The following is an 11,117-nucleotide window of genomic DNA, read 5'->3' on the forward strand; positions in this document are numbered from 1 at the left end:
GGGGCGTGACGTCAGTGGCGCGCCAGGCGGCGGAGCGACGGGTCTGGTCTGTCCCGCGTGGGGTGGCGGCATGGAGGGGGACGCCGGCCCCGGGGACGCGCGGCGGGCGCTGGGCCACCTAGTGGAGGCGGTACTGGCCAGCCGCGGCGAGGCCAACGCCGTGTTCGACATCCTGGCCGTTCTGCAGGTGGGGGCACGTGTGGTGTGGCGGGGGTCGCGGCCGGGTCCGCGGGTTAGAGACCAGGATGGGGGTCTCCTCGGGCACGGACGAAGTGGGACTTGGTCTCGGATGGGGGCAGATAATTGTGAGGTGGAGTCCAGGACTATACTGGAAGTTTTCTCCAGCCTCGCAGGGCTCTAGGTTGGAGGGTCCCGGGGCGGGGCCGGGGGAGCTTTGACAGAGGTGGGATGGGAGAGTCACGCCGGGATCAGGGGTGGAGGGGGATGGGGCTGAAGTCCTGGTCGGGAAAGGGAGCAGGGGCCACAGTTCCTGACGGGGTACCCTGCGAACACCGGCATCTCCCCACAGTCTGAGGACCAGGAGGAGATCCAGGAAGCCGTGCACGCATGCAGCCGACTTTTCGGGGCCCTGCTGGCCCGAGGAGAACTGTTTGTGGGACAACTGCCCTCTGAGGAGATGGTCCTGACAGGTGAGTGTCCAGGAGGGCCTAGTCTTGACAGTGTTGGAGAGGGACTTCGCTGACATGGATTGAGCCCCCCAACCCCACCCCAAACTCCATCACGGGCCATGCAGGTGGGTGGGATCAGGGGATTATATTTGGGGAAAGGGGTGGGGTTCAAAGTAATACAGACTTTGAGGCTGAGTTTAAGTAAAGAATGGATGGGGTATAACTGTGTCTCGTGCCTCTTGTGGGATTTGACATTCTGGAGCGTTGGCTGTTAGTACCACGAAGATTTAGGTGTATGTGTCTGGTCCTTGGGATGTCTGGGTCTTGGGATGAGAGAGAGAGCCTAGCCCAAGTAGGACCTACCCTGCCTGCCTGTGGGAACGTGCTGGTCCCACCCCAGGTCTGGAGCCACAGTGACTCCTTTCCACTCATTCCCTGGTTGCCCAGAGTAGAAGGCAGGGGGAGGTTGGGGCTGGCACCAGTCAGGGTGTGGGCTGACCACCCTGTCCCGCCTACAGGGTCCCGGGGGGCCACTCGCAAATACAAGATTTGGATGCGGCACCGGTACCAGAGCTGCTGCAACCGCCTGGGGGAGCTGTTGGCTCACCCCTCCTTTCAGGTCAAGGTGAGCTGGGGTGATTGGCTTTGCCTCTTACCTGCACGGCCCCTGCCCCACCTTCTCTGCACAGCAGGGGTCTGGGGCTGTGACTGCAGACCTCTAGCTAGGTAAGGATGTTCTCTCTTTCTGTGGCTGGTTTCGAGGGTGTGGTTTCATTCTGTCTCCTGACTCTGCCCGGAGTGTGGTTTTGCGGGCATTCAGGTCTAAGCACCTGTCTGCAGGGGTAACGTGTGGGGATGTGCAGCGTGGTCCCTTTGCCATCCCTCCTCCTAGGAGCTGGCCCTCAGCACACTCATGAAGTTTGTGCAGCTGGAGGGTGAGCACCCACTGGAGAAGCCCAAGTGGGAAGGCAACTATCTGTTCCCCCACCAGCTCTTCATGGTGAGTCTTGGGGTCTCCCCCAGCCATCTATGGGTTGTGGAGTTGAGGGGACTCTCGCAGCTCCTCTAGACTCTGGTTTGTGAGCTCCACCTCAGGGCTGTCTATCCTGGGGGTGGGAGAGATGCTCAGTGCCCTGCCCTGCTCCCCATGTGCAGTTGGTGGTGGGAGGCCTGCTGTCTCCAGAGGAGGACCGCTCCCTGCTCCTCTCCCAGTTCCGGGAGTATCTGGAACACGATGACATCCGCTACCATACGATGCAGGCCGCCTCCAACACCGTGGCCCGGACCACCAATGGGCGCCCTGAGGTGAGCCACCCAGGTCCCTGGGAGCAGGGAGGGAGGGGGCAGTGGGCATGCAGCATCCAGGTGCTCAGCCTGGCCTCTGACAGGTGCCCCTCACTTTCTGGAACAATGCCTTCATGCTGCTGTCCTCTGTGAGCCTGCCCCGCCAGGAGAGCACCCTCTCCAGCTTCTATGTGAAGCACACAGGTGAGTGTTGGGGGTGGGAGGGCGGGCAGGAGGGGCCCAGCCGGGTCGCATGTCTGGTGACCCCTTGCATTCCTTGCAGAGCTGTCAGACAAGTGGAAGGTCGTTCATCTGAAGGTGAGACTCCCTGGACAGATGGTTGGTTGGCCTTCCTGGGAACCACCTGATCCTAGGCCAGCACCTCCTTCCTAGCCTCAACAGTGGGGTCAGGAGGTGGAGACAGGAGGACCCAAGGGGGAGAGGATGCCCACAGGCACGGTTCCCGGAGGTCAGAGGCAGCCTGCCCGGACCTCTTGGGTGCTGAGTGTTATTGCCAGGGGTGGGCTATGAACACTGACCCTGTGGTCCCGAGGGAGGTTTTCTCTCGCCGCGACCCCTTAGGTCCTGTCCTGGTATCAGAGGCAGGAGGAGGGTGGGGTGAGACTGAGAACGTGGGGGACCTCGACCCCTGCCGCTTCCCTGCAGGAGCACAGGAAGGCCTTCCAGCAGATGTGGCTCCACTTCCTCAAGCACCAGGTAGGAAGATGGGGAGGGACCCAGGGCAGGGCACCAGTATGGGGCTCTCGGGATGGGGAAGCCGGCACCCTGACCTGCTGCTTCCCGCAGCTGCCTCTCTGCGTCTGCAAGAAGGTGCTGGTAATCATGCACGACTCCATCCTGCCCCACCTGGCGCAGCCCAGCCTCATGATCGACTTCCTCACCCGCGCCTATGACATCGGTGAGCAGGAGATGCCCGGCGGGCCCAGAGCGGGACCGGGCATGGGGTGGTGCTTTGCGTTCCTGGATGCCGGCATCCAGCAGGGTTGAGAGCAGGGGCCCAGCTGGTCAGCAGTATTTGTACTGGAGGTTTTTTCCTACCTCCCATCTGGCGGATGGCCTCTGGCTTTGCTGGAATCTCGTTCCCAGAGTTGGGGTGCTGTTAGGTTGGGGCTTCACAGCTGTGTCTGTCTGCAGGTGGAGCCGTCAGCCTGCTGGCCTTGAATGGACTTTTCATCTTGATTCATAAACACAACCTGTGAGTGTCTGCCTGGGGGTTTGTAGGCCTTTTAGCTCTGCTAAAAGGTCCTTGACCTGAGCTGGCATTTTTTAAAAACGTAATTTATCTCTTGCTGGCTGTGCTGGCTCCCCATTGCCACGTGGACTTTTCCTCCTTGCGGCGAGCCCTCTCCAGCTGTGCTGACTTCTCCTGTTGCGGAGCACAGGCTCAGTAGTCGTGGTGCACGGGCTTGGTTGCCTCGTAGCATCCAAGATCTTCCTGGACCAGGGGTCAAACCCGAGTCTCCTGCGTTGGCAAGTGGATTTTTTAACCACTAAGCCACCAGGGAGGCCCCCAGGTCAGGGTTCTGATCTATTCTCTCTGTGGCTTCTCCCCACACGTGCCCCCCTCACTTACCTCACCCTCCTAGGGAGTACCCTGACTTCTACCGGAAGCTGTATGGCCTTCTCGATCCGTCCGTCTTCCACGTGAAGTACCGGGCCCGCTTCTTTCACTTGGCCGACCTCTTCCTGTCGTCTTCGTGAGTACAGGGGTGGGGGTGGGACTAGGGGATACCTGGCCTAGCTCAGCGCGACAGGGGCTACCTGGGCCCCACTGAGTCCTGCGGGGTAGGAAGGGAAGCTCGGGGCCTGTGCAGGGGGCAGCAGGGTCTCACGCCCACTGCCCTGCCCAGGCACCTGCCTGCCTACCTGGTGGCTGCCTTCACCAAGCGTCTGGCCCGCCTGGCCCTGACAGCACCCCCCGAGGCCCTGCTCATGGTCCTGCCCTTTATCTGCAACCTGCTGCGCAGACACCCGGCCTGCCGGGTCCTCATGCATCGGCCCCGGGGCCCTGGTGAGTGCGGCTGGAGGTGGAGGAGGCTGGGCCGCGAGGCCAGTACGTGGGGGTGAGTGGAGATCAGCCCTGGATCTTGTTCCTAGAGCTGGACGCCGACCCCTATGACCCCACAGAGGAGGACCCGGCCCAGAGCCGAGCCCTGGAGAGCTCCCTGTGGGAGCTACAGGTAAGGGCACCCTGACTGCCCAGATCACACCCTAAGCTTCCTGGAGCCACCCTCCCCGGGGCACTTTCCCTGGCCACCCGCCCAGCTCTGCTTGTGTGTCTCTGCCCAGCTCCTTCCTCTGGCCTTTGTCCTCCAGGATCCCATCTTGCCCCATCACTTTGGTTTCCCAAGGGAGTCTTTGGAGTTTCCACTCTGTCCCCCTCCCTGGGCTGCTGAAGCACTGGGATGTCCACTGCTCAGTGCTGCCCGAGGAGGGCTGGTGAAATCCCATATGTCCCTCCAGGCCCTCCAGCAGCATTACCACCCCGAGGTGTCCAAGGCCGCCAGCGCCATCAACCAGGCACTGTCCGTGCCCGAGGTCAGCATCGCCCCGCTGCTGGAGGTCACCGCCTTTGAGGTAAGGGCGTGGGGCAGGGCTTCAGTGGAGAGGGTAGAGGGGCGGGGGGATGGGGTGGCCGTGGCTGCACAGTGCAGACTGACTGTCCATCCTTTCCTTGCAGATCTTTGAGCGGGACCTGAAGAAGAAGGGGCCTGGGTCGGTGCCGCTGGAGTTCATCCCAGCACGGGGCCTGCTGGGCCGGCGGGAGGACCTCTGTGCCCAGCATTTCACGCTGAGCTGACCCTGTGCCTCCTGCTCCCCACCACCCCCCATAAGTGGTTTCATAGGAGAGCTATTCGGGTGGGCTGGTGGGTCGGGGTCTAGGGAAGCCCACCCCCTCTTCCTTAGCCTATGGGGCTGGGATCAGTGCTGGCAGCGTGCCCTCATGACTGCAGTGTGTTGCTGGCCTCGCTGGAACATGCTACCCAGGGACCCTCCATTCTCTGCAGCCTGGTGGGGACATAGGTGGGGGTTTATGGGGGCAGGGGGTACAGGAGCAGTCCCTGCCCCCAGGGCTGCAGTTACAAGCATGCTGGTTCATCCCTCCAGCCCCTCCACGCCCTGAGCAGAGCAGGCGCCTTGGCCGCAGGCCAGCAGCTGCTTGTGTTTCCAGGGTGGTTTTTTTTTTTAGTCTCCTGTTTTACCATGGATGCTTGGTTCTCCATCTACAGCAGTGACCCCATTTCTTTAAGAAACTGGTTTATTCAAGCACACAACTGGTGCCAGCTTACATTTGGCAGGGACTGAGCAAGCCGTGGCAGGGGCAGGGGCGGGCGGCGGCTCTCAAGCCCAGCGGGAAGAGACCCTCGCTGCCCCCAGCAGCCTCCTGTCCCCACCATGTTCTGGGCACACCCCTCCCCAACTCCACCTGCACCCCCATCCAGAGGAGCAGGGTGTGAGCTCACAGCAGGCACCCTGGGAGTCACAGCAGGGAATAGTTAAGCCAGTTTGGTCTCCGGGGACCCTCACTGCCAGCCCAGGGTCCTAGTGTGCACTCAGCACCCCGTTGGGAGCAGCACACGGCACGGCCCCACTGTCCTGAGAGAACCAGGGACGCTCCTCCCCGCCCTGGAGATCGCCTTGTCCCTGGGGTGCAGGGCCTGCCTCGGGGCTGGGGGCCCTCATGCACGTTCGTGGTGAGTGGTTTCCAGGGTCCCGGACAGCCTGGCACCAGGAGTGTCCAGTGAGCCAGAGGCTGCCATGGCCTCATCAGGGACACCAGGGGGCAGTGCTGGACGGGCCTGAGTCCTCGCTTTTCCTGAAAAATAGCAGTATGTAAAAATTTAAATAAATTATGAAATGCGAACACGTTTTCTTGGTCTTACCTGGGTTCAGCCTCCTGTGCTTCCCGCAGTTCCTCACTCTGGCAGCTCGGGGACGCCCGCCCACAGCCACTCTGACCCCTAGACAGCTGCACTTTGGATGGTTGACCTTGGGCAGGTTCCTGCTTCCTGTTGGAGAAAGGGGCTGAGAGTGCCCTTCCCAGAGGCCATGCAATTGGCTGAGTGGCTGTAGGTGAGCAGTGAGCGGTGGTGAGAACTGAGCAGGGTTGGAGAAAGGAGGGCGGGGTATCCTGCTGGGGTCTGTTTTCTTTCCCCGTTTCTGTACTCCTAGAATGACTACATCCTATGTGCTGCCCACCCTCTACGAGAGGTCGAGTACGCCCCCCACCCCCACCCCACATAGACATGTTATTTCCTAGCTTGGGTCGGAGTTTTTACAACCGGCTTTTAAAAATTTCAGATATACAATGAACACATTTTTGGTATAAGCATGCCCCATCTGATATCTGAGGTATACTAAATTTTAAAAGTTGAAGTCCACAAAGCATAAAATTAAGCACTTTAAAATGCATGGCTCTGTGGCATTTGTGCATTCATGGGTGTGTGACCACGGCCTGTATCTAGTTCCAGAACTTTCCATTTCCCCCATGGGTGTATATCTTGACCCCTCCTGCTTCATGATGAAGCCCGTTGGAAGGCATCTGAGAACCAGAAGCCCCCACTTGGAAAGCCACAAGGCAGAGGTTCTGCCATCCTCTCCCCCTAAGGTCAGGTGGCCGCCACAAGCTGGATCAGCCCCAGGCCTCAGGCAGAGGCACCTGGGCTGGGGTCTGGAGGAAGGAGGTGCCTGCCCACCCTGGGGAGTCTGGCATCTGGTGGATGATTTAACCTGGTCCAGATCGAGGGCTGGCCTTTGTCTGGCTCCAGGAGGGACCCAGGCCCCGGGCATCCTGTCTCCTGGGATTGCTGTCCATGGGGCTGGGGTCCATTGGAGACCCCATTGGGGCTTTGGACTGAGCGGTGCCCACTCCCCCTCCAGAGGGAATTTACACTTCCCTGCAGTAAATTGGGATTGTGAGAACAGAGCCCTCAGGTGCCTGGGGGAGTCCTCCCAGGGGGTTGTCCATCATGAGGGAGTTTCAAGGACCCCAGACTTGGCAGTCAAGGTCAGGCTGGGGATGTTCTTGGGGAAGGGAGTGTGCATGAGATTGGAGGGCCCCTGAGAAAGAGGATCCCTGCACTTGCTACCCCACCAAGCACTAGGCGGGATGAGAACCCTGCCCCTGACCCCACCTTGTTAAGCATCCCCAGGTGATCCAAGCAGGGCAGGAGACACCTCCAGAGAAGGAAGGTTGGTGGAGGACCTTGGATGGTGCATCCAGGATCGCCGGGGACAGCAGGGCAGACAGGAGCCTCACGGTGGGGAAGAGCGGACCAGTGGCCTCCAGACAGGATGGTGGGGAGGCCATGCCTCTTGGGGTGCCAGCCAGGACAGGTAGTGCCCCGTGTGCCAAGGGACCACCAAGTCCTTCCCTGTGACCTGAGTCCAGGCTCCTCGCAGGCAGCCCCGTGGGAGGTGGGGCTCCCATACACACCTTGGCTCCCCACCCCAACCTGCTCAGGGTGACAGCTTCCTGTGGCTCCAATCTCAGGGCCACCTCCCTCCCTGCTGGCTCTTCAGCTCTGGTCACCGGAGCCGCTCCCGGATCAGGCGCTGCTTCTCTCTACCAGCCCTCACCCTGGCACACACACCTCCATCCTGACACCACCGGGGAAAAGGGGCATCCTGGCCAACAGAGACCCCATTTCTGCCTCACTCAGAGTTGGAGCTTGGAATAGAATTTGCATCCCGCTGCAAAAACACAGGGACACAGCGTCTCCTGCAGGTCCCGTGGTCCTGCCTCTTAGCTTACTGAGCTAGGGACACAGGGGACCCCTTCCTGGATCCATGAGCGGTCCCCCCACTGACTGCCCCTCGGCACAGAGTTGGGCTCCAGGGCCTTTGGTCCAGAGTTTGCCCAGAGTTTCAGAAAATCTTGGAGGGAGGGCAGTGTGCTCAGTCATTGGGGCCGGGGTAGGGGGTAGATGCTGCCCGCTGTGTGCCCGGCACACAGTCCGTATGCTGGTATATCCCGAGTATGCAGGGCAGTCCTATCTCCGGAGCTGCCCTCCTGATTCTCAGTCTCTCCCTCTCTCTCTCCCTGTCTGTCTCCCTGTCTCCCTCTAGGAGATGAATGAGGCTGGCTGGCAATTAAGTCATAGTCACACACGTAATGAGGAAGTCCGACGAGACGTGGAGAACACTCTCCAGCGATAAGGAACGCTCAAGCATTTCACTGGCATTTAGCAAATTAGCTGCAGAAAATTGGATGTCAGAGGAGTGTCTCCTGAGACGTCAGTCAGGGCTTCAAGCTGGGGGAATGCAGTTGCCCCCTCGTCAAGGGTTTCCCGTTGGACCAGGGGCCAGGGTAAGGGGTCCCCTCAGCACTGAGTCACCCTCCTCCAAGGGGGATCCTTGGTTAATAGAAGCCACTCCTGCCCTGGGGCCTCAATCCCACCTTAGCAGCTGAGGGTGAGGTCACGGCCTGGCGCCCACCAGCTCGGGCTCCGCTCTGTGCTCAGAAAAGTCGCTCGGACCATCCACGTCTCAGTTGTCTCATCCACAAAGTGGGCGGTTCCAGGAGCCTTAGCTGCTCGCGAAGTCACCCTAAAACTTAGTGGCACGACAACATCGATTTTGCTCGTGAGTCTGTAGCCTAGGCAGGGCTTCGGGGGGACAGCTGGCCTCCTCTCGGCTTGGCAGGACTTGGGGTGGCTGGAACCTCAGGTTGAGCTCCCCTGAGGTCTGGGGTGTTCTAGGGTGAGAGTGGGAGTAACTGAGCTGGTGTAGGGCCATCAGAGGTCAGACAAGGCCTGGACCACTGACATTGTCTCAGGCTTAAAGGCGTGTCCAGGAAGATGTGCTGCAATAGGGCAGGATGTTTTTTCACTGCACAGTTCATCCATGCCCATTATTGAACTTCAGTTATTATAGAAGCAGCTGTAGGTGGGAAGGGAAAAGTCGCTTACAGAGAACTTGTGAGACTCTGAAATGATCAAGAAGGTTCCCAGGAGACGTCTTTGGGAGGCTGGGGACTGCCCAGTGGGACCATCCGCAAAGCTTCTGCAAAGGCCTGGAGGTTGGCTGGTGGCAGTAGCTCACCTCTGCTGCAGAAAGCCACCAGGACGTAGTGGACACGAATGCTGTGTGCCAAGAAAACGCTCTACAAAAGCAGGGGCAAAAGTCAGTTTTCATTCCAATCCATGTCATCTAACTGTTTTCTTGGGCTCCAAAATCACTGCAGATGGTGACTGCAGCCATGAAATGAAGACTTGCTCCTTGGAAGAAAAGCTATGACAAACCTAGGCACTGTATTAAAAAGCAGAGACATTACTTTGCCAACAAAGGTCCATCTAGTCAAAACTATGGTTTTTCCAGTAGTCATGTATGGATGTGAGAGTTGGACCATAAAGAAGGCTGAGCACCAAAAAATGGATGCTTCTGAACTGTGGTGTTGGAGAAGACTCTTGAGAGTCCCTTGGACTGCAAGGAGATCCAACCAGTCCATCCTAAAGGAAATCAGTACTGAATATTCATTGGAAGGACTGATGCTAAAGTTGAAGCCCCAATGCTTTGGCCATCTGATGCAGAGAGCTGACTCACTGGAAAGGATCCTGATGCTGGGAAGGACTGAAGGCAGGAGGAGAAGGGGATGACAGAGGACGAGATGGCTGGATGGCATCACTGACTTAATGGACAGGAGTTTGAGCAAGCTCCAGGAGATGGTGAAGGACAGGGAAGCCTGGCGTGCTGCAGTCCATGGGGTCGCAAAGAATAGGACATGACTGAGCACCTGAACAACAACATAGAAAATTCTCTACAAAAGCAGGGTGTCAGATCCAGCCTGTGGGCCGCAGCCTGTGCACCCCTGGTCTAGCGACCTTCCTAGGTTATGTCTGTGTCCAGGTCTTCATTAGTGGACATGACCAAGGACATAGTTCTCGTCCACGGAATGAACTTGGTCTGTAGAAGGGACGGTCATATCCCTTCTGCAGGTGGAGGGGCCGGCTTGTCATCATTTTGGGGGATTCGCTTCAGTTCTCCCGATCGGCCTTCACTTGGGTTCCCCGGGAACTGTTTGAAGTCTTTCCAGCCCCTTCCTTAATTACTGGCTAAATAGACTCTGACAGAGGCTCATTTGTATCTGCAGGGGAGTTATGTTTTTCCCTTTTTATAGGAGTTGTCCATTAATGGTCCCCGGGATGTCAGTCCCAGACTTGACCATGGTTACCAGCTCGGTGCACATCTGTCTCCTCCTCAGGATCCTTTAATTAAAAATGGCAGCGTTCCATTGTAAGTCCCACATGCCCTCGCCTCCCCTCTGCCTGGGACACGTACAGGCACAGCGTGTGCACAGAGCACTCTCTGTCTGGCTGCCCCCAGTGTCCCCTGAGTTGTGATATATTGACTTTCCATCGAATGTCTGTCATTGCAGTATTGATTCTCCTTCTGTTTTGCTTCTTTAGGCTGTGCTCTGGAGCATGTGGAATCTTAGTTCCCTGACGAGAGATCGAACCTGTGCCCCTTGCAGTGGAATCTTAACCACTAGGCTGCCAGAGAAGTCCCTCCACCGCCTTTCTTTTTTTGACCCATGAAGAGTATTTGTTCGCATTTCCAAGAGGCTGTGACAAATTTCTAGTATTACTGGATGCAACAGATTCTTGGGAAGTGGATTGAATATTAGATGCGTGACCAGGTGTTCTGCCAGGAAGAGGTGGCAGTATCTGCTCTGTGACACCTTCTGTGTCCCTCACTCTGCATCCTTGCCAGGCCCAGAAGCTGCCCCTGACCCCGTCACAGGGCAGGGGGCAGAGGGCAGGGATGGTCCCGAGTAGCAGGGCCTCCGCCTTGATGCCCCCAGCCCCCAGGCAGTGGAGTTCAGAGAGGTGAGTTTTCACCCTGGAAATCCAAATTTCTTACCAGATGAAGGGTCTCCTTTGTACCCCCTCCCCACCGTGTAGGACCTTTCTCTGTCTGCAAAGCCTTTCAGTGATGCACCCCTTCCCCAACAGTCCCGGCTGGGGTATTGAAGCCCATCACACGCTTTGTATCACAAGCTGCGTGAGCCTCCCCAAGCAGGGTGCAGCCCAACAGCCCCTGGGAGGGTGTGTGCGTTTCCCTGCAGGGCTGCTACCCCTCTGGTTACTGTTAGTGTGTAACAAACTGCCCCCAAACTCAGTGGCATGAAACAGCCCAAACACCCAAGTCCTTTGGGTCAGAAATTAGACGGGGGCCCCTGGG

At 58.4% G+C, this 11,117-nt stretch overlaps 1 protein-coding gene across 1 annotated transcript; it reads left to right on the forward strand.

Annotated features, from left to right (window-relative positions):
- Positions 1-5: 5 nt before the first annotated feature.
- Positions 6-5,799, forward strand: NOC4L (nucleolar complex associated 4 homolog). The gene is made up of 15 exons (XM_005891208.3): positions 6-187; positions 530-650; positions 1,148-1,254; positions 1,522-1,629; positions 1,785-1,934; positions 2,018-2,117; positions 2,197-2,231; positions 2,580-2,630; positions 2,721-2,832; positions 3,069-3,129; positions 3,521-3,631; positions 3,785-3,945; positions 4,032-4,114; positions 4,398-4,511; positions 4,615-5,799. Exons 1-15 carry the CDS (start codon positions 71-73, stop codon positions 4,732-4,734), a joined length of 1,551 nt encoding a protein of 516 aa, XP_005891270.1. The 5' UTR covers positions 6-70; the 3' UTR covers positions 4,735-5,799.
- Positions 5,800-11,117: the final 5,318 nt, after the last annotated feature.

The sequence above is a fragment of the Bos mutus genome, chromosome 17 (genome assembly GCF_027580195.1).
Source record: "Bos mutus isolate GX-2022 chromosome 17, NWIPB_WYAK_1.1, whole genome shotgun sequence".
Taxonomy (NCBI): Eukaryota; Metazoa; Chordata; class Mammalia; order Artiodactyla; family Bovidae; genus Bos; species Bos mutus.

Excerpts from the sequence above, each read along its gene's own strand:
- NOC4L (XM_005891208.3), top strand. The coding sequence starts at position 71 with ATGGAGGGGGACGCCGGCCCCGGGGACGCGCGGCGGGCGCTGGGCCAC. Across the intron at positions 651-1,147 it reads TGAGGAGATGGTCCTGACAG|GGTCCCGGGGGGCCACTCGC; the intron begins GTGAGTGTCCAG and ends TCCCGCCTACAG. Across the intron at positions 3,632-3,784 it reads GACCTCTTCCTGTCGTCTTC|GCACCTGCCTGCCTACCTGG; the intron begins GTGAGTACAGGG and ends TGCCCTGCCCAG.